The sequence below is a fragment of the Ranitomeya variabilis genome, chromosome 6, assembly GCF_051348905.1.
Source record: "Ranitomeya variabilis isolate aRanVar5 chromosome 6, aRanVar5.hap1, whole genome shotgun sequence".
Lineage (NCBI taxonomy): Eukaryota > Metazoa > Chordata > Amphibia > Anura > Dendrobatidae > Ranitomeya > Ranitomeya variabilis.
Genome location: NC_135237.1, coordinates 500,142,199 through 500,163,883, shown reverse-complemented (window position 1 = coordinate 500,163,883; position 21,685 = coordinate 500,142,199). Strand labels below are relative to the sequence as shown.

Genomic DNA, 21,685 nt, shown 5'->3' with positions numbered 1-21,685 from the left:
TAAAAATAAAAAATCATATTTTTTCACAAAAATGATCTTTTCGCCCCCAATTTTTTATTTTCCCAAGGGTAAGAGAAGAAATTGGACCCCAAAAGTTGTTGTACAATTTGTTCTGAGTACGCTGATACCCCATATGTGGGGGTAAACCACTGTTTGGGCGCATGGGAGAGCTCGGAAGGGAAGGAGCACCGTTTGACTTTTCAATGCAAAATTGACAGGAATTGAGATGGGACGCCATGTTGCGTTTGGAGAGCCCCTGATGTGCCTAAACATTGAAACCCCCCACAAGTGACACCATTTTGGAAATTAGACCCCCTAAGGAACTTATCTAGAGGTGTGGTGAGCACTTTGACCCACCAAGTGCTTCACAGAAGTTTATAATGCAGAACCGTAAAAATAAAAAATCATATTTTTCACAAAAATGATCTTTTTGCCCCCAATTTTTTATTTTCCCAAGGGTAAGAGAATAAATTGGACCCCAAAAGTTGTTGTCCAATTTGTCCTGAGTACGCTGATACCCCATATGTGGGGGAACCACCGTTTGAGCGCATGGGAGTGCTTGGAAGGGAAGGAGCGCCATTTGGAATGCAGACTTAGATGGAATGGTCTGCAGGCGTCACATTGCATTTGCAGAGCCCCTAATGTACCTAAACAGTAAAACCCCCCCACAAGTGACACCATTTTGGAAAATAGACCCCCTAAGGAACTCATCTAGATGTGTTGTGAGAGCTTTGCACCCCCAAGTGTTTCACTACAGTTTATAACGCAGAGACGTGCAAATAAAAAATATTTTTTTTTCCACAAAAATTATTTTTTAGCCCCCAGTTTTGTATTTTTCCAAGGGTAACAGGAGAAATTGGACCCTAAATATTGTTGTCCAATTTGTCCTGAGTACGCTGATACCTGATATGTGAGGGGGAACCACCGTTTGAGCGCATGGCAGAGCTCGGAAGGGAAGGAGCATCATTTGGAATGCAGACGTAGATGGATTGGTCTGCAGGTGTCACATTGCGTTTGCAGAGCCCCTAATGTACCTAAACAGTAGAAACCCCCACAAGTGACCTAATATTGGTAACTAGACCCCCCAAGGAACTTATCTAGTTGTGTTGTGAGAACTTTGAACCCCCAAGTGTTTCACTACAGTTTATAACGCAGAGCCATGCAAATAAAAAATATTTTTTTTTCCACAAAAATTATTTTTTTAGCCCCCAGTTTTGTATTTCCCAAGGGTAACAGGAGAAATTGGACCCCAAAAGTTGTTCTCCAATGTGTTCCGAGTACGCTGATACCCCAAGTGTTGGGGTAAACCCCTGTTTGGGTGCACGGGAGAGCTCGGAAGGGAAGGAGCACTGTTTTACTTTTTCAACTCAGTATTGGCTGGAATTGAGATCGGATGCCATGTCGCGTTTGGAGAGCCCCTGATGTGCCTAAACAGTGGAAACCCACCAATTATAACTGAAACCCTACTCCAAACACACCCCTTACCCTAATCCCAATGGTAACCCTAACCACACCCCTAACCCTGACACACCCCTAACACTAATCCCAACCCTATTCCCAACTGTAAATGTAATCCAAACCCTAACCCTAACTTTAGCCTCAACCCTAACCCTAACTGTAGCCTTAACCCTAGCCCCAACCCTAACCCTAGCCCTAACCCTAACCCTAACCCTAGCCCTAACCCTAGCCCTAACGGGAAAATGGAAATAAATACATTTTTTAATTTTTTTTATTTTTCGCTAACTAAGCGGGTGATGAAGGGGGGTTTGATTTACTTTTATAGTGGGTTTTTTAGCGGATTTTTATGATTGGTAGCCGTCACACACTGAAAGACGCTTTTTATTGCTAAAAGTATTTTTTGCGTTACCACATTTTGAGAGCTATAATTTTTCCATATTTGAGTCCACAGAGTCATGTGAGGTCTTGTTTTTTGCGGGACGAGTTGACGTTTTTATTGGTAACATGTTCTGGCACGGGAGATTTTTTTGATCGCTTTTTATTCCGATTTTTGTGAGGCAGAATGACCAAAAACCAGCTATTCATGAATTTCTTTTGGGGGAGGCGTTTATACCGTTCCGCGTTTGGTAAAATTGATAAAGCAGTTTTATTCTTCGGGTCAGTACGATTACAGCGATATCTCATTTATATCATTTTTTTATGTTTTGGCGCTTTTATACGATATAAACTATTTTATAGAAAAAATAATTATTTTGGCATCGCTTCATTCTGAGGACTATAACTTTTTTATTTTTTTGCTGATTATGCTATATGGTGGCTCGTTTTTTGCGGGACAAGATGACGTTTTCAGTGGTACCATGGTTATTTATATCTGTCTTTTTGATCGTGTGTTATTCCACTTTTTGTTTGGCGGTATGAGAATAAAGCGTTTTTTGCCTCGTTTTTTTTTTTTTTTTTTTTTTTACGGTGTTCACTGAAGGGGTTAACTAGTGATATAGTTTTATAGGTGGGGTCGTTACGGACGCGGCAATACTAAATATGTGTACTTTTATTGTTTGATTTTTTTTATTTAGATAAAGAAATGTATTTATGGGAATAATATATATATTTTTTCTTTATTTAGGAATTTTTTTTTTATTTTTTTTTACACATATGGAAATTTTTTTTTTACTTTTTTACTCTGTCCCGGGGGGGGGGGGGGGGGGGACATTACAGATCGCCGATTTGACAGCTTGCACAGCACTGTCAAATCGGCGATCTTAGTTCCAGCAGTGCAGGCTGCAGCTTTCATCTGCAGCCTGCTCTGCACCCGGAAGTAATCCCTGCAGGACCCGGATGCAGCCCCGTGGCCGTTTTGGATCCGGGGCCTGCAGGGATACGAGGTAAGAGACCCTCGCAGCAACGCGATCACATCGCGTTGCTCCGGGGGTCTCAGGGAAGCCCGCAGGAAGCCCCCTCCCTGCGCGATGCTTCCCTGTACCGCCGGCACACCGCGATCATGTTTGATCGCGGTGTGCCGGGGTTAATGTGCCGGGGGCGGTCCGTGACCGCTCCTGGCACATAGTGCCGGATGTCAGCTGCGATAGTCAGCTGACACCCGGCCGCGATCGGCCGCGCTCCCCCTGTGAGCGCGGCTGATCGGCTATGACGTACTATCCCGTCGAGGGTCAGATAGGCCCAGGTCACCTCGACGGGATAGTACGTCTAAGGTCACAGAGGGGTTAATGACCTTGTAGGGGACATTCAGAGTAGAATTTCAATATTTGCAGATGACACTAAACTCTGCAGGGTAATCAATACAGGGGAGGACAATTTTATATTACAGGCTGATTTATGTAAACTAGAAGCTTGGGCTGATAAATGGCAAATGAGCTTTAATGGGGATAAATTTAAGGTCATGCACTTGGGTAGAAGTAATAAGATGTATAACTATGTGCTTAATTCTAAAACTCTGGGCAAAACCGTCAATGAAAAAGACCTGGGTGTATGGGTGGATGACAAACTCATATTCAGTGGCCAGTGTCGGGCAGCTGCTACAAAGGCAAATAAAATAATGGGATGCATTAAAAGATGCATAGATGCTCATGAGGAGAACATAATTCTACCTCTATACAAGTCACTAGTTCGACCACACTTAGAATACTGTGTACAGTTCTGGTCTCTGGTGTATAAGAAAGACATAGCTGAACTGGAGTGGGTGCAGAGAAGAGCGACCAAGGTTATTAGAGGACTGGGGGGTCTGCAATACCAAGATAGGTTACTACTCTTGGGGCTATTTAGTTTGGGAAAACGAAGACTAAGGGGTGATCTTATTTTAATGTATAAATATATGAGGGGACAGTACAAAGACCTTTCTGATGATCTTTTTAATCATAGACCTGAGACAGGGACAAGGGGGCATCCTCTACGTCTGGAGGAAAGAAGGTTTAAGCATAATAACAGACGCGGATTCTTTACTGTAAGAGCAGTGAGACTATGGAACTCTCTGCCATATGATGTTGTAATGAGTGATTCGCTGCTAAAATTTAAGAGGGGACTGGATGCCTTTCTTGAAAAGTATAATGTTACAGGGTATATACACTAGATTCCATGATAGGGCGTTGATCCAGGAAATTAGTCTGACTGCCGTATGTGGAGTCGGGAACGTATTTTTTTCCCCAATGTGGAGCTTACTCTTTGCCACATGGTTTTTTTTTGCCTTCCTCTGGATCAACATGTTAGGGCATGTTAGGTTAGGCTATGGGTTGAACTAGATGGACTTAAAGTCTTCCTTCAACCTTAATAACTATGTAACTATGTAACTATGTAACTATGATATATAGATAGATAGATAGATAGATAGATCGATCGATCGATAGATAGATCGATAGATAGATAGATAGAATGATCAATGGATAGATAGATAGATAGATAGATAGATAGATAGATAGATAGATAGATAGATAGGTAGATAGATAACCGAGTTTGTTTCAAAAATTACGCAGGCCGTTCTGGATGGTAAAAGTTTACCGGCGTCCAGAACAACAGAATTAGCATAGGATAACTTCCGGGGCACACAGGTAACAGCGAAGAGCCGCGCCTGCGCAGTGATGAGCGGTATGCTATGCCCACAGTTGGGCAAAGCATAATGCGAAGGCGCAAGAACAGATTGCACTGCGCAACGGCAAAAAAATAGCGCGATCTGTGCGATTCACAGATCGAATTTACGTTACACACGCCGAGGAGCGGGGGGAGAAACAGAGATTTAATCACGCCCCTTTGACCAGACCAGAGTGATTGACAAGCGAAAACAGCGACTTTGGTAAGTAATTTCGGCAGCATAGGTGGGGAATCAGTGGGCCAAAAAAACATTTTTGTAAAGCACAGCTCAGGCCCTATTTAGCGATATTTTTATCTCAGACTGAAAAAACGAGGTGACGGGTTCCCTTTAAGTACAACAAAAATCACAGATGTCTAAAGGAGGCCTAAAGGAATCTTAAAAATACTAAAAAAAATTGTAAAACAAAGATTTTAAAAATATAAATAAAATATAATTAAAAGTTTGAATCACTCCATTTTTTCCCCATTTAAAAAATAACAAAAAAAAACATATTTGATATCGTCACATCCGCAAAAGTTTGATCTTTCGAAATATAATATTATTTTAACCATATGTTAAACGGCAAAAAGAAGAATAACGGTTGACGTCCAAGAACATAACAAAATACCTTATAAGTGTATGCGCCCACAATGTCTTAGGCCGGCGTCACACTAGCGAGTTTTACGGACGTATGAGAGGTGCAGAAAATACGGATTGCATACGATACAATGATTCTCTATGTCCCAGCTCCTATCTGCCGTATTTTACTGATCTGTATTATACGGTCTTGTACGGCCGTAGAAAATCGCAGCATGCTGTGTTTGTCACCGTATTGCGCAAAAAAAAACTCCAATGAAAGTCTATAGGGGGTGAGAAAAATACGGATTACACACGGACCAGCAGTGTGACTTGCGAGAAATACGCAGCGGTGTTCTATAGAAAAGCCGGTAATTCAATTGCCGGCTTTTTCTTTCTCCTTCACAAACCCGACATGATATGAGACATGGTTTACATACAGTAAACCATCTCATATCCCTTTTTTTTTGCATATTCCACACTACTAATGTTAGTAATGTGTATGTGCAAAATTTGGGCGCTGTAGCTTGTAAAATAAAGGGTTAAATTGCGGAAAAAAATTGGCGTGGGCTCCCGCGCAATTTTCTCCGCCAGAGTGGTAAAGCCAGTGACTGAGGGCAGATATTAATAGCCTAGAGAGGGTCCATGGTTATTGGCCCCCACTGGCTAAAAACATCTGCCCCCAGCCACCCCAGAAAAGGCAGATCTTGAAGATGCGCCTATTCTGGCACTTGGCCACTCTCTTCCCACTCCGGTGTAGCGGTGGGATATGGGGTAATGAAGGGTTAATGTCACCTTGCTATTGTAAGGTGACATTAAAGGTACCGTCACACTAAGCGACACTGCAGCGATATAGACAACGAGCCGATCGCTGCAGTGTCGCTGTTTAGGTCGCTGTAGAGACGTCAAACACAGCAGCTCCAGAACGATGCAGGAGCGATCCTGTGACGTAACGGTGACTCACTTATCGTTCTCACAGGTCGTTAGCTCCATGTAAAACATTGCTGGCATCGTTGATTTTGCTGTCAAACACGCCGACCTGTCAGGTGCAGCACAGGCTTAGCAGGAGAACATAAGACACCGACCTTGGACGGACTTCAGATGATGGCAGGGGTCTTCACGGGTTGATGCACTCCAGGGTCATCTGGCATGGGCTTACTAGGACGGCCTCTCAGGCCTCAGGCAAAGCACAGGCTTAGCAGGATAACATCAGACACCGATCCCAGAAGGACGTCGTCACAGGGTGGACCCCGGGGAACCGGAGGAAAATTGGGTCACAGGCTAGACATCAGGACACAGGCTGGACATCAGGACACAGGCTGGACATCAGGACACAGGCTGGACATCAGGAATACCGGACAGACATCTGGGACACTGGCGTGGCAGACTAGGCATCAGCTACATCAGACCATCGGACACAAGAAGGACATCAGGACATCTGGACACAGGCAGGGCATCAGGAATAACGGATAGACATCTGGGACACTGGTGTGGCAGCCCAGGTCATCGGCTGGGACACTGGTGTGGCAGCCCAGGGTATCAGTTACATCAGCCACAGGAAGGACATCAGGACATCAGGAATACTGGATAGACATCTGGGACACTGGCGAGGCAGCCCAAGTCATCGGCTGGGACACAGATGGCACAGGACCAGGTAGCGGCGGTCATCAGGCTCCCAGCTACGGCCGTCAGGCTCCGGGCATCAGACCTAGAAAGGAACTCAAGTGTGATGGTGCCACCGAACTGGACCTGGGCCGGACAGGGTTAGTACCGCATAGCAGGCTGAGCACAGCATAGTAAGAGCTCAGCAAGAACACTGGACTCCATCTTTAAAAGATGAGCCCAGGGAGTTCAGACACTGGATACGGGGTGTCAGACACAAAAGGACTTCAGAAACATAACACGGGGGACACAGTTCAGACAGGGTCAGGTACTGGATATGCAGCCTCCAGGATAGGTGGGTCTGGGTACTCTGCTCCCAGAATAGGTGGAAAAATAAATACAAACGGATCTGGATGTGCAGCCTCCAGGATAGGCGGGTCTGGGTACTCTGCCCCAAGAATAGACAGAAAAACAAAACTCAAACAGATGTGGATATGCAGTCTCCAGGATAGGAGGATCTGGGTACTCTGCCCCCAGAACAGCCAGAAGATAGGTATCAGCTCTCTCAGAACATACTGCAGACAGAACGGGAGCTGGATACCTAACACATAAGGTAAGACTCAGAAACCAACACAATGCTCTGGCAACGCCCAACAGGAAAGAGGGAGTTTATATAGGAGCTTCCCCTCAGCAATAGGCTGAGGGAGCAACATAGGGGCACACTCAAACCCTAATAAAACCAGGGTAGGTGTGGCTGCACACATCCTAAGCACAAACAGAAACCATTACAGCACAGACAGCACAGGAACTGTGACTTAGGGCACCTGGCAGCGACTGCTAGCCTGAACACACGTGGAAAGTCATGCACCAGCTGCAGAGGACCTCTCACCCCGTGGATAGCTTCCACAGCGGCAGCCAAGGACCGCACATGTGGATGGTCATGCAGCAGAAAAAAGACATCACAGCACATGTGCAGCTATGCAGCGGAGCAGGGAACTGAGCCGCATCCATACAGGTCATATATTGAAGAAAACAGCCCCACTCAGGTTTGGATTTTTTGAATGCATAACAGGAACTAAAGGTTTATTCAAGTCACCACAATGTTAAAGCAATTAGGAGAGGGACTCCATGGTAGGTATAAAGTAGGTAAGTAGGTAACGTTTCGACCCCGTGGTGGGTCTTTGTCAAACCTCACTTGAAAGAGGATAGGAATAGGAAAACGGAAATGCAGTGTAGAGAAATCTGGAGAAATTCCCAGTACGGACTAGGGTTAATGCATGTGGAGATCCAGAAAGGCACGGAAGGGGTATGTCCCTGGGAATACTGCAGGAGCTGGAGCAGTGCCTGGTGGTGACGTCACCACGTGACCTCATCAAGTGAGGTTTGACAAAGACCAACCACGGGGTCCAAACGTTACCTAATTACCTACTTTAAACCTACCATGGAGTCCCTCTCCTAATTGCCTTAACACTGTGGTGACTTGAATAAACTTTTTGTTCCTGTTATGCATTCAAAAAATCCAAACCTGAGTGCGGCTGTTTTCTTCAATATATGACTTTGTTTGGATGATTTCCACGTCCAGCCAGCACCTATCTAATCATACACTGAGTGCACGCCTTCTTCTCTATAACGCATCCATACAGGTAACAGACCACAGTATCCCTGCACATTAGGGGGAGAGGAGAAAGGATTAAAGCAGAGACATGCAGAGTAACGCCGAAGTATCAAGGTATAAAACAGTATTTTATATAATTGTTCATATTTCTACAAAATTAATTTTGTATGTTTAAAACTTGCAATAAAGCTATTTACCTTTTAGTACTGCTCTGTTATCTATTTCTCCTTTGGTTATCATCTTGAATACTTACGGATGAGCAACCCTTTGTTGTGGTTAATAGACACTGACTCCACCATGCTTAAGCACTTGGCTCATGTAATAGTTGTGATTTACTTTAGCTCTGAATTACTAGTATCTGTTTTCTAGGAAATTCACCCTTTTACCCAGAAAGTTACTGCAGCTGAGAAATGTGATCCAGATTGAGAGGGCTGGACTTGGCGCACGGCCAGGAAGGAAGAACCAGACATAGTGGTGTATATACTACTGTACATCATAGACCATAAAGTGCTCAGAAACAAACAGTGGCAGACAAAGAGCTGAACATACCAAGCAGTGAAATCTCCGTCTCTGTGCAGTTCCTGCGGTATTATCTTACACAAGAAATACTATTTAGTTCTGTAAGGAAGAGCTAGCACGAGAACTGAGACCACCCTTGGACATGGAGTTTCTGTCTTTCCCATTATCCTTGCTGGCTGTTGGGAATGCTACTTGTATAGGCCTTGCTACTGCTATAGTTTGTCTACTAATTCACTGGGTGAAGAACAGAAAAGGACGGAATTACCCCCCAGGACCCTTCCCTCTCCCCTTGGTGGGGAACGCCTTTCATCTGGACTTCAACAACTTACCTGAAAGTTTATCCCAGGTAAAACTATAGGAATAATTATGTCTGCACGTGAGCAAGGGAGGGATGAACTACTAAAAACATGCAAAACATTTGATATAAGCCTTAATTCACGCATCTGCATGATTGTTGTGTTTTTCTGTTTTTTTGTTTTTTTTTAATTAATTGATTCTTAATGTATCGGTTCTAATTGGCTGGTACTCTGAAATACAATTCGTTTTTGTAGCGCCCCCACTGCCACAGGGCCGAGGGATACCCAGTACCGGGCCTCTGAGTCTCTGCTCTGGGGTTGTCACGGTGGCTAGGCCCGGTCCGTGACCCTGCCGAGGGGCGTACAGTGATAGATATGATGGATGATGGTAGTGGTGGTGGTGCGGTGCAATAAATAACGAGGACACCAGGTTGCAGTCTCTTTACCTCTTTACTGAAAATCTCTGGGTCCTCAGTCCGGAATCCGGATAACCAGGCTGCGCAAGTCCGGCCGGTCCAATGGCACCTCCAGAGTTCTCTTTGCAGGTGGAAATCTGTGCCTTCCTTCTAGCGCTATGTGTTGCGGTCCTTCCCTGCTGTGCTTACGGAAAGTCCCCACAACTGTTGTGTCTGTTTCTTAAGTTCCCTCACAACTCGGTTAGATGATGTTCTGCTAATCCTCCGTCCCTCCCTGATGTTACGGTTGGGACGGCACCCGTATGACGGGTAGGCTCGGAGCTCTTCCGGGACCCTAGAGTCGCCCCTCTCCACAGGTTGCCCCCCAAGACTGCATAGGTGATTTAGATGAGACAGCCCGCCTTTGACTGACTGTCCTGCCGTTGGTTTAGAGTATTGCTTGAAGCTGAATATTGTAATACTCCCTCGGCGTTCCGGCCGCCGGTTATGCGCCTCAGTAGGATGTTGCCTCGGTCTTACAGCACGACCCCTACTGGTATTCTCCTTGTTGCTTTGATCTCGTTTCTCACTCAGCACAATCTATCTCGCTTCCAATCCCTCCTTGGGCACCGCCGCTATACTGAGCAGGCACGGTCCCGTTACGTTCGCTCAAGTTGCCAAGCCTCTGTCAGGATCCCACCCCTGACAGAGACCCTACTGAATCTTCTCCTGCAACACCCTCTGCCACAATGTGTTGCCTGGCTCCAACCCAGTCAGCTTTCTCTCTAACTTCCTGCCTGACCCACAGTTTTACCAGTGTTGTGGAGAGTGGCCTAGTAAATAGAACCCTTAGCTCCCCCTGGAGGCCCGGCTGTGAAATATATTGGTGTCTGTGATACCTGGTCAGATGAACCCCTTCAGTGCCATCAGACGTACCGTAGCTCCCCTTAGTGGCGGAGCCACAGTACTGCAACGACCAGGACTCTGGGGCGCTGCATTTTCATCTGTGTCTCACAAATTCCCACAGACTTTAAGGCCACGTGCACACGTTCAGTATTTTGTGCAGTTTTTTCTACCTCAGTATTTGTAATGTAAAACCAGGAGAGGAACAATCAGAGGAAAAGTATAATAGAAACACGTCACCACTTCTGTATTTATCACCCACTCCTTGATTTTGTCTTACAAATAATGATGTAAAATAGTGAATTTCTGCTACATTCCCACAATGAGCTTTTGGTGAGTTTTTGACACCGGACTATCTGCAGCATTTACATTAGGTTACTTGCTTGTTTTTTCACTGCTTTCACGTCCTTATTTTAACATGCACTTTTATCACATTTTTGACAATGCATCTTTTGTCTCTTTTTGGTATGTCATGCTTTAAATAAAGCTGCTTTGTTTTTGATACTCCCTGGTATTTGGCTTTGATAAAAAGTTATTGATATACTTAGGTGCAGATTATATGCGCTTTTGATGTGTTTCCGCCACAAAAATGCACTAAAAATGCATGCGTTTTTTACCTGAAGATTTTCCACATCTAAATGTAAGTCTATGGGTAAAATCTGCACATAAAATTCAGCATACCCGGAGGAGGAATTAACATATTGCGGACTGGAAACAAGCACCACAGATCAGTTTATGCTGAGTAAAATAAAAGCACAGTGCGCAGGAGATTTCCATACATCCCATCCACTTTGCTGGTACTGTAAGATGCTGAGTTTCTAGTATAGCAAAAATTAGCAGCGTCAAAAATGCACTAAAACCTCATCGTGGGAACATAGCCTAATGGTCGAGTCTGATCCATAAATCGGAAGGGAAAAGGATATACTGAGTCTCACAGACCCTTTTTTTTTCTTTTAACTGATGTGTGAGTGGCTCATTGAAACCCTATGGATCAATGTGCTGTCCGAGAAAAAACACTGACCTCACTAAGATGTGTGACACACCTGGCCAGTGTCACCACCCGGGCAAGTGTCGGGGCCCACTGACCATCGGGTACACTGGCACGCTATGAGGCCTGTGAGGCGGGGTAGCCAGTTCCCCTCAAATCCTTACCTTTCCTCATTCCCCGCAGCATCAGTGTCTTCAGTATCTTCTGACTCTCTGTGAGGTCTCAGTGAAGAAAGCACGATGACTTCACTACAGCGTGCCCTCTGCTGAGCAGTGCAGATAATCAGACGATGCTGAAGAGACTGGAGCTGTGAGGAACGATAGAGGTGAGTATTTTATTTATTTTTTATATATGAAGCCCATTATACTGTATGGAGCAATAAATGGGAAAATTATATACTGTATGAAGTAACATTTGGGGCCCATTATATTGTATGGAGCATTACAAGGGGTCACTATACTGTATGGAGCCTATAATACTGTATGTAGCAATACATGGGGCCCATTATTCTGTATGGAGCATTATATGGACCCATTAAGTTGTATAGAGGACTATTTGGTGCACATAATACTGTATGGAGGACTACACTGTCATTAAATAATGTGTGCCTCTTAACTAGAAATAAGCGAATATTTCAATGTTCGGTTTGCTTAATTTGCAATATTCGCAGAACATAGCCGAAAGCCATACAAGTCAATGGGAGGCAAAAACAAATGCATGCACAACACCTTCAAACGGCCCCATTGCTGCCAAAACACAAGAAATTAGGGGCAGACACCAGGAAAGTGGCCTCAATTCATCCACAGTACAAATTGTAGGATAGCAAGGCAGCAATTAGTCAAGAATGAGGTATCGTGATCTGGGCCAACATTTACAACTTTCAATTGAACATCAAAATAAAACGAGTTGGGTGAAGGATCGTGTAGGCCTGCTCTGCTGGGAGCCCTGATACCACATGCAACAGCTCAACCTGATTTCGTGCTCAATCACACCCAGGTGGTGCAAATATCAGTTTTGTAGACTACAATTTTCATAAAAATCTAAGGATAGTAGTAGCACAGGTAGTTGACTCCAAGGAAGTGGAGGCCTGATGGTCTCGGAGGCCTACTGCTACAGGCAACACACATGAAGGAGACCCAACCAGGAGTGTTCACATTTCCAAAAAGAAGTGACAGACACCAACAAAGGAACATCAATTTCACCACAGTAGAAATAGGAGATAGGGACCAGACAGGTCTTCGACTACACCCAACCCAGCAGATGGAGACCAACTATAACTGTTCACATTTCCACAAATTTGTGTTAACCTCTGCAGCAGCAACAGCAGGCACAGAAGCCACACTAAAGCTATCACAGAGTGCAGTTACGCGACATTAATGCAGCACACTAAAAAATGCAACATTGCCTAGTCTGTACAGTCTGCCATTGGGGTACAAAAGTCCTTGGAGATCCATGACTTGTTCATCTTGATGAAAGATAGGCAGTCTACATATGGAGGAGTCAGCCGGCTGCGCTTATCCGTCAGGACACCACCAACAGCGCTGAAGACATGTTCTGAGAGAACGCTGGCTGCCGGGCATGATAAAACCTCCAAGGCTTGTGAAGCGACCTCAGGCCACTCTTCCATTTTTGAAGACCAAAATATGAAAGGATCCAAACCCTCCCTGATGGTATTGATATGTAGTTCTAGATACTCCTGCACCATCCTCACCATTCGTTCACCATATGTCAAACTTGGACTCTGTTGTGCTGGTGCGTGAGTTGGTTTAAAAAAAAGTGTCAAAGGACTCACAGAAATTGCTTCTTCCACTTACACTACTGCAGCCGCTGCTGCTAATGTTTTGGCATTGACGAATTGATGTGCCGGAGGTTGGAAGTCTGGAGCTACAATGTGCACTGTGTGCCTCACTGCTGTCATGGGGAAAACCTCTCTTGAGGTTGTGTAAAAGCGTGTTTCAATACTCTAGTATTCACGGGTCCCTTTCCAGGGAGGGAAGCATCTGGCAAAATTTGGTCTTGTAATGTGGATCTAAGGGAGTGGCAACCCACTAGTCAGCAATATTCCGAATCACAACTATACTGGGATCATGTTGCAGATAGTGCAGCAAGAAGGCACTCATATGTCGGGCTCTTCCATGAGGGCCCATGTTGTGTTGGTGGCTGGGTAACGCTGATATTTGTTTCCACTCTCCCTCCTGCCAACCACAAACTACAGAGAGGGGATGATTATCCTCTTCATCTCCTGACAGTTGCTCGCCCATCATCTCTTCCTCCTCCATTTGCTACTCGAATCTTGCACTTTCACAGTTTGTCTGTTATCACCAGCCCCCCTCGATCGCAGTAATCCACCTTCCCTTGGCACCCGCCTGTTAAATGACAGCTGGAACTTGGAGACAATGTTATCCCTTCCGCATCCTTCTCTGCCTCCTCTTCCTCTGGGATCACCACCTCCTCTCGCAGGCTATTCAATTGTCTGCTCCAGCGTATAGATGACCAGAATAGTGATGCTGATGTAGTCGTTGTCAGCACTAACCATAATGGTAGCCATTGTGAAACTGTGCAGAAGGGTATAGAGGTCCTTAATCTGTGCCCACTCCGTAAACGTGATATGCGCCACATCTGTACTGTGTTGGCCCAGGCTATATGACATGACATACTGTGTCAGGGCTCGTTACTGCTGCCACAGTCGCTGCAATGTAACAAGGTGGACCGGGGTGGTAGTCCTGACCAAGTTCACCCACAAAACAAAGTCCGCAGACACCCCGGTCCCCTGTACATGAAAACACAGGACAGACACAGCTTCCCTCACAGATTACCTTTTCTTCCCAGTCACTGTAGTCCATGCAATACTTTAAAAAGGGATAAACTTTAATAAAACAGTGAAGAGAAAAAGGGAAACAACACTGGCTTCCTGCTCTCTCCCTGACACTGTCCACGGCCGTACCCACCACAGTCATGGTAGCCAAAATCAAGCAGTAGTCCACTTGCTGGGATCTAGATGCTTTTGGTCCCTTCAGTGGGGGCCCTTCCAAAGTACAGGGGCCATGTTGCAGACTTTAAGTCTTTAGTCCGGGGCAGGAGATTCTGTTCCCTCCTGGGATCTGGCAATGCCCTGGCTGCTCCTATACATCTGCCCAGGGCAAACATGCCCAGGCTACTGACTACAGCAGCAGCTTCCTGTCGCCTTTTCTGAGCTGCTAGTCCAGCCCACCTTTAGCTATTAACTATCCCTATCCTACATACAGGCAGCAGTTAATACAATGGACACATTAGCAATTAAAGGGAACTCAGACCACGGACCAATGTAAACATAACACATCAATATAAGGAAATTCAATCAAATTACATGACATTTACAGTAAAAGTTTTACCATGCACATTAAGAACAATGTGAACACAGAAGTCAGCAAAATACATTAAGAACATATTTATATCAAGTGCTTGGGGGCCACACAGGAAGGAGAGAGGGAGCACTGAGGTCCTCCGCCACCTCCTTACAGCAATATGTGCAGAGTGGAATTCCACCGTGTTGGCACGTCGCATATCAACCTGTTAACTGGCATGGAGAAAGACCTTTATCAATGCAAGTCGATGATCTGAGGTGTGTGAGCTGCTGAAGTTAGCACATCGCTTCCGGCTTTCTGCAGCAGCCCACCTAGGCCAGGATGTGACAGAGAAAATGCTGTACCACCAGGTTGAGGACGTGAACCATGAAAAGCACATGTGTGAGCTTGCCTCGCCGTAGGGCCGCCACCAGGTTTGCACCGTTATCAGTCTTAGCATTCCCTGCATGCATGTTCAGCGGAGACAGCCATTGCTCAAACTCGGCCTGGAGAGCTGTCCACAACTCTTCAGCTGTATGACTGCGATCTCCCAAGGCATTTCAATTTTAACAATGCCTGATTGTGGTGAGCCCTGGCTGCGCAGTATGGAGGTGGTGTCACGGGTGTGTAAGATGCAACAGACTGTCGCTCTGCATCTGGCTGCAGGTTTCTGCTTTTGGCATTACAGATGCCTCCTTTATGCTTCTGACTCTTGGACCCAGCGGCAGCCTCCCTCCGTCTCTAGCTGACACACCTGGACCTGGGTGTTGATAAATCCCCAGTCTGCTGCAGAGAGTCGCCGGTGATATTCACATTTTTCACTTGTGAAGGCTTGGAGCAGTCATCTAACTTCCTCTCTGTAGCTGTTTGAGGATGATTGGTGTTACTTCTGATTCTGCTCAAGCTAAGTTCCATTCCCCTTGTCTGTCTCCCCCTTTTTGACTTTAGTTTACAGTGGGGATTGACCAGTGCTTCCCTCCCCATCCCTGTCCAGGGCTTGTCACTAGGGAGATACAGGGCTTAGCCTGGGTTCACATTACGTTTACAGCAGCCCGTTCAACACATACGGTAACGGGCTGCTGTAAACGTAAGTGCCGGTATAGTAGCACGCTAGCGCAGATAGAGCATCTGCTAGCTCTATCTGCGCTAGCAGTGATGGCCCGGGAAACGCTGCAGCCCGCATCTCAGGGTCCATCACTCAATGACGGCACATCCCTAGCGCATGCCCATTGTGGGCGGGCGCTAGTGATGCGTCCGACATTGGAGTCAATGGCGGCGTTAAACAGACTACGTTAAACCGCGTTATGCTGCTGTGTAACGTAGTCCATCTAACGGACGCCAGCAACGCAGTGTGAACCAAGCCTTAGGTTTTCTTCTCAGTGATCGGTGAGGAACCAGTTTAGGGACAATAGGGCAGGTAGGGTGTAATTAGATCTGCCTAGGTTTCTCCACTCCCCCTTTCCCTAGTGTCTGGGCTTCCTTCCCCTCATCCCTTCATGTTGCACTTAGTCTTTCCCACACTGTCCATAACAGGTGGTGAGGATTCGCTCTGCACTGTTGGAACACGTGTCTCAATAAGGCAGTGTCACGGGTGTGTCAGTCATCCTGGATCCTGCTGTAGGAGGTCTTTGCGATTAGCTCAAGGACTTTCTTGATTTTTGCATCTGTTATGGAGCAATATCCTTCTCCCTCTATAAACCAACAGTTACCTCCACCTTTTAATGCTAATTACACACCTGTGCTGTAGGCTTAAATACATTCAATTGCTGCATAATGGTGCTGGTGTTAGTACTTCCAACTAGACAGAGACAAGTAAGAGCTAACAGTTGGTTAGTTCCTTCTCAGAGGACTCTTGGAGGATTGCTGGTGTGACATCTCAGATGACTTCTCAAGCTAAGTGTTCCCCTCGTTCGTCTACCCTTTCTGCCTTTAGTTGTAGTGGGCACTGACTAGTGCACATCCCTTCCCCTCCCTAACCAGGGCCTATCGCTAGGGTCAGGCAGGGATTAAGTTCCTGCTTGGCGATAGGTGCAGAACCTATATAGGCATGGTTATGGCACACAGGGTGATTTTAGATCTGCCTAGGAGTCTACAGTCCCCACTTCCCTAGTGTTTGGGCTCCCCCCTCACTCACCCCATTGTTGTGCACTTACTTATCCTTCACCCAGCATTACAGGCAGAGATTGAGGGCGAAGGCCCTGGAGGAGGTGGAGGAGGCAGAAGCAGTGGAGGAAGTGTTAAATGTAGATATTTGTCCTCCAAGCTTTGAGGATTCCAAGACTTGTGGAGCAGTGCCTGCCCTCACAGCCACCTGAGTCACCAAGTCAGTGAGATGTAACACTCTTGGCTATGCTTGTCCAATTGTCTGAGGTAAAATGCACCCTGGCAGACATTTAGTCAAGGAATAGGTGATGTTGTCTGCGACATGCTGGTGTCGCGCAGGCACAGCTTTCTTAGAAAAGTAATAGTGAGTAGTGACTGGGCAACTAGTACTGGGGGACTGCAATGGCCATCAGTTTTCAGATACCATCTGTATCTACCAGTATTTCCATGCCCAACAGATTGGTGATGGTGGAGTTCAACCTCTTAGCTTTGTCATGCGTAGAAGGAAATAATCTTTTATGTGAACACAACTGCGGCCGGCTGGCTGCCGGGCTAAGAGCGGAGTACAGTGAACCGGACAAACGTTTGGACCGTGAGGGATGTGCAGGTGGAGATGTTAAGGTGGATTAAGAAATATATGGTATGCTCATTCTCTGAGATCGGTCATAAACAGCAGGCATGTCTGCTTCCTTTACAGCTGATGTCGGGCTCTCAGCATGACTGGAGTGGGTAAAGAACCTGAGGTTCTGCGGTCGGAGACCTGCGTTACAATATTTGGCATCGTAACAGAGGTGGATATAAAAGCAGCGGATGCGATAGTGGGGGGGCTGATTATTGTTGGGGGTCCTAATTTTAACGCAGTGGGATTCTCACAGTAACACATGTTGTTTGTGCATGTGAAGGTTCATACATGTAGTGTGCAATGATTTGACTTTTTTACCTCGACTCAATTTGGCATTTGGATTTGGGAGCGCAGTTGGAGCGGCCCCCAAACGCAGGGCAGCGGGGTACTCGGTACCGGGTCTCTCGGTTCTGGGGATGTCACGGTGGCCTGACCCAGTCCGTGGCCCTGCTAAGGGGCGCCCAATAAAAGGGTGTTTGTGATGGTGTAGGTCACAGTAAATAACGAGGACACAGGGTTGCAGTCTCTTTATCTTTTTACTGAAGGCTTCGGCATCCGCAATCCAGAGCACTGCTAACAGGGCTGGCTGAGACGGGCCGGTCTGAAGGCACATCCAGAGGTCCCTTTGCAGGTGGAAATGAGTAGCCTTCCTACCAGCGCCTGTGTGTTGTAGTGCCTCCCTGCTGAGCACCATGGGATAGTCCTCACAACTGTCGTGTTTGTTTCTGTTCTTTCTCTCCATCCCCCAGATGATATGGATAGGATGCACCCGTATGACGGGGTAGACCTGGAGTTATTTTATAGGGACCCTAGAGACGCCCCTCTCCCACAATTGCCTCCGTTGTCTTCATTAGGTGTAAAAGGTGAGACAGCCAACCTAAAGTTAACTGCCCTGCCGTAGCTCAAAGTAATGCGTAGAGCCTATTACTTCCTCAGTGCTCCAGCCACCGGCTACGCGCCTCAGAAGGATGTTGCCGATCTTGGGGCACGACTCCTTCTGGTTCTATAGCCTTTGTGCTGTGATCTCGTTTCTCACTTCTCCACAATATACTTCGCTTCGTGTCCTTTCTTAGGAGACTGCCGCTATAAGGTACAGGCACGGCTCCGTGACGATCTGTCTGTGCTAGGCTGCTGTCAGGATCCCACCCCTGACAGGTCCTCTCCCGGGCTGCTTTCTCCCCAACTTCCTATGCAACCCCCAGTTTTACCCATGTGTGAGGAGTGGCCTAGTAGATAGGACCTTTGGCTCCCCCTGGTGGCCGGAGTGTGAAGTGTAGTGTGTGACTGTGATACCTGGTCAGGTGAACTCTTTTAGTGCCATCAGACGTACCATCACTCCCCTTAGCAGCAGAGCGACGTTACTGCAACGACCAGGACTCTGGGGCGCTGCACAGACATTGCTAAATTTCTTTTGGAGGGTGAGGAGCCATTTCGCTTTTCCAGAGCCTTTGTGCGACCAGTAACTTGGAAGCCTCCTATATTTCCATTAACAGATGACAGATCTGAGTGGGGACTTGCCTTTTTTGTGGATTGAGTTGAAGCTTTTATTGGGAACATTTTATATAGCGTTTGGGATCACATTTATCCGATGCTCTACGCTGAGCACTTACTTTGGGGTTTCCATCTAAATCTCCGTTTGACGTGATTCAGATAAAACTCCTGAGGGAGCCATTCACTATAATGAGGCAGCAGAGATACTCTGGATTCCGTCTGGCTTCTGTTCAGCGGTGTCCTTTTCAGAAGTGCACAAAACTGTGTGGCCTATGGCACTTTTCTGCAATCCTAAAAAGACAGACACTGCCGGACCACAGGCCTGACTATGTCCACAGTGCCTCCATCTGCCTAATTATGGTGAGTCTTCCGCCAGAGGTTCCATCTGAGTCACGTATTTCAGATATTTACACGGAAACCCCTGTGTAAGTGCTCAGCGCAATGCGCAGGATAAATGTACGCTAAGCCTTACTGTGATCTTTGGGATGCAGAATGAAAAAATCAACAGCAGGTGAAGAAATTTCTTTATTTACGCTGTTCCTCGTGTGGTATAAGCAATTAGAGAACTTTATTCATCTGGTCGGTGTGATTACAGCGATACCAGATTTATGTTTTTGCATCCCCATAATTTTTCCATATTTTAGCTGACAGTCATTTGAGGGCTTGTTTTTTGCGGGACGAGTTAACGTTGTTATTGGTAACCTTTTCGGGCAAATTACATTTTTTGTTTGCTTTCTATTCCGATTTTTGGGAGACAGCATGAACAAAAAACAGTAACTGAAGAATTGCTTTTTGGGAGGTTTATGCTGTTCCACTTGTGGTAAAATTGATAAAGCAACTTTATTCTTCAGATTAGTATGATTACAGTGCTGCCACATTTACAGTATATAGTCTTTTTTTTTTTTTTACATTTTGGCTCTTTTACGCAATAAACTATTTAATAGAAAAAAATTATTATTTTTGCATTGCTTTATTCTGAGAGCTAGAACTGTTTTATTTTTTCGCTGACTGAGCTGTATGATGTTTGTTTTGTTTTTTTTACGGGACAAGATGACTGTGTTTAGAGATACCATTTTTATGTACATTCGTCTTTTTGATCATGTTTTATTCCACTTTTGGTTTGGAGGTATGATGATAAAGCATAGTTTTCTGTTTTTGTGTCTTCATTTTTTATTTATATTTTTAATAGTGTTCACTGTATTGGTTAACTAGTGGGGACAGTTTTATAGGGCGGGTTATTCCGGATGCGACAATACCAAATATGTGTACTATTTTATTTTTACTATTACATAAATGTATTTATTGGATTCATATTTTTTATTTTGTGATGTATTTAAAAAAATATTTTTACTATTTTTAATAACTTTTTCTTTACTTTTGTACATTGTCTCAGGATGAGACCTCAACCACTGTCTGATCGCTGATCTAATACACTAATTCTCATGGTGATTTGCTGTGAACTGTTGAACTTCGGTGACCTCAACACTGACTTTTTTCCCCACAGTGCTGAGGTCACCGCAGTTCAGCCTGGCTAGGAACACAGCCTCAGTGACCAGCGGTAGCCTCGATGATGTCACAGCAGCTCATTCACCAGTGGTTTTCAGCCTAGACGGCCGCATTTTGGCACCATCTAGGTTGAAAACTCCTCCCCACCTGTGCTCTGATTCTCGCATATGAGCGGATCGGAGCACAGAGAACTGACACTTGACTCACAGCAGAGCTGGAGCCAAGTGTCATTATCATATCGCATCCAATGTTCTTGCCTCAGATCTTATATGGTAGTGTGACTCCGGCCTAAGGGCTCATACTCACCTGTGAGAAACTCGGATGAGTCTCGCATGTTAATACCTGACGCTGCTGCAGGCACTCGGAGCGCAGCGTGCGGCCGCGTAGCAATACATGCAGCCGCACACTCTGCTCCTGAGTGCCGGGTGCAGTGCCGGGCATTGAAGTGTGAGTCTCATCCAAGTTTCTCGCAGGTGAGTATGAGACCTAAGATTGAAAATCGCATATGAGTGTAGTGGCCATGTGATGACTGCTGAATCCAGCAAGCAGAGTTGAATCCTGACAGTGAGTATATTTCACACTGTTAAGATTGGTAGATGACTGCAGGTTTCTGCACACTTTTAGGATTCTCACTTGCAGATGGTGCCATTCGCGGCATGCAGCAAGCAAGGGGCAGTGACCTCCTAAATAAAACTAAAAAATCCCTTTAATGGAGCCATTCATACCAATACACCATTTGACATAAATGCTCATTCTTACATTCTTAGCACACGCTATCCTTACATTTTTTTTCTTAAATTTTATTAAAAACATTATTTTGCTATCATTATAGAAGTGCAGTTTTTAAATGTATTTTTTTCTTCATTTCTCTTATAGTTGGGGAAGCAGTATGGAAATGTTTTCAGCATGCAGATTTTCTTTGAGAACGCTGTAGTATTAAATGGATATGCTGCGATAAAAGAAGGGCTAGTAACTAAATCAGAGGACACTGCTGACAGACCCTCCATACCAATGTTTGAGCATCTCGGATTGAATAATGGTAGGTGTCAATACTTACAAACAAGAGCATGTAATAGGTTAACATTCACATGAGACAAATCTCATCTCAGGAGAACATACTGAGCCTGGCTGCAGCTGTGTGCTCTATGGGCGTTTGCTATTTCCCATTTATAAATTGGCCATGTTTTGATTGGCCAGTGTTATAGAGGG

The 21,685-nt window shown here is 45.6% G+C and overlaps 1 protein-coding gene across 4 annotated transcripts in view; it reads left to right on the top strand.

Moving 5' to 3' along the window:
- Positions 1–21,685, top strand: part of LOC143782870 (cytochrome P450 2D15-like) — a 205,758-nt gene that overhangs the window by 135,280 nt on the left and 48,793 nt on the right. Inside the window, exons 1-2 of one of the 4 annotated variants that reach the window (XM_077270793.1) lie at positions 8,821–9,195; positions 21,353–21,515. In XM_077270793.1, coding sequence (XP_077126908.1) covers positions 8,992–9,195; positions 21,353–21,515 — 367 coding nt within the window. In that variant the 5' untranslated portion in view covers positions 8,821–8,991. Of the gene's footprint in view, positions 1–8,820; positions 9,196–21,352; positions 21,516–21,685 lie in introns of those variants that run through there. The other 3 variants (XM_077270795.1, XM_077270794.1, XM_077270796.1) reach the window with 3 other exon arrangements.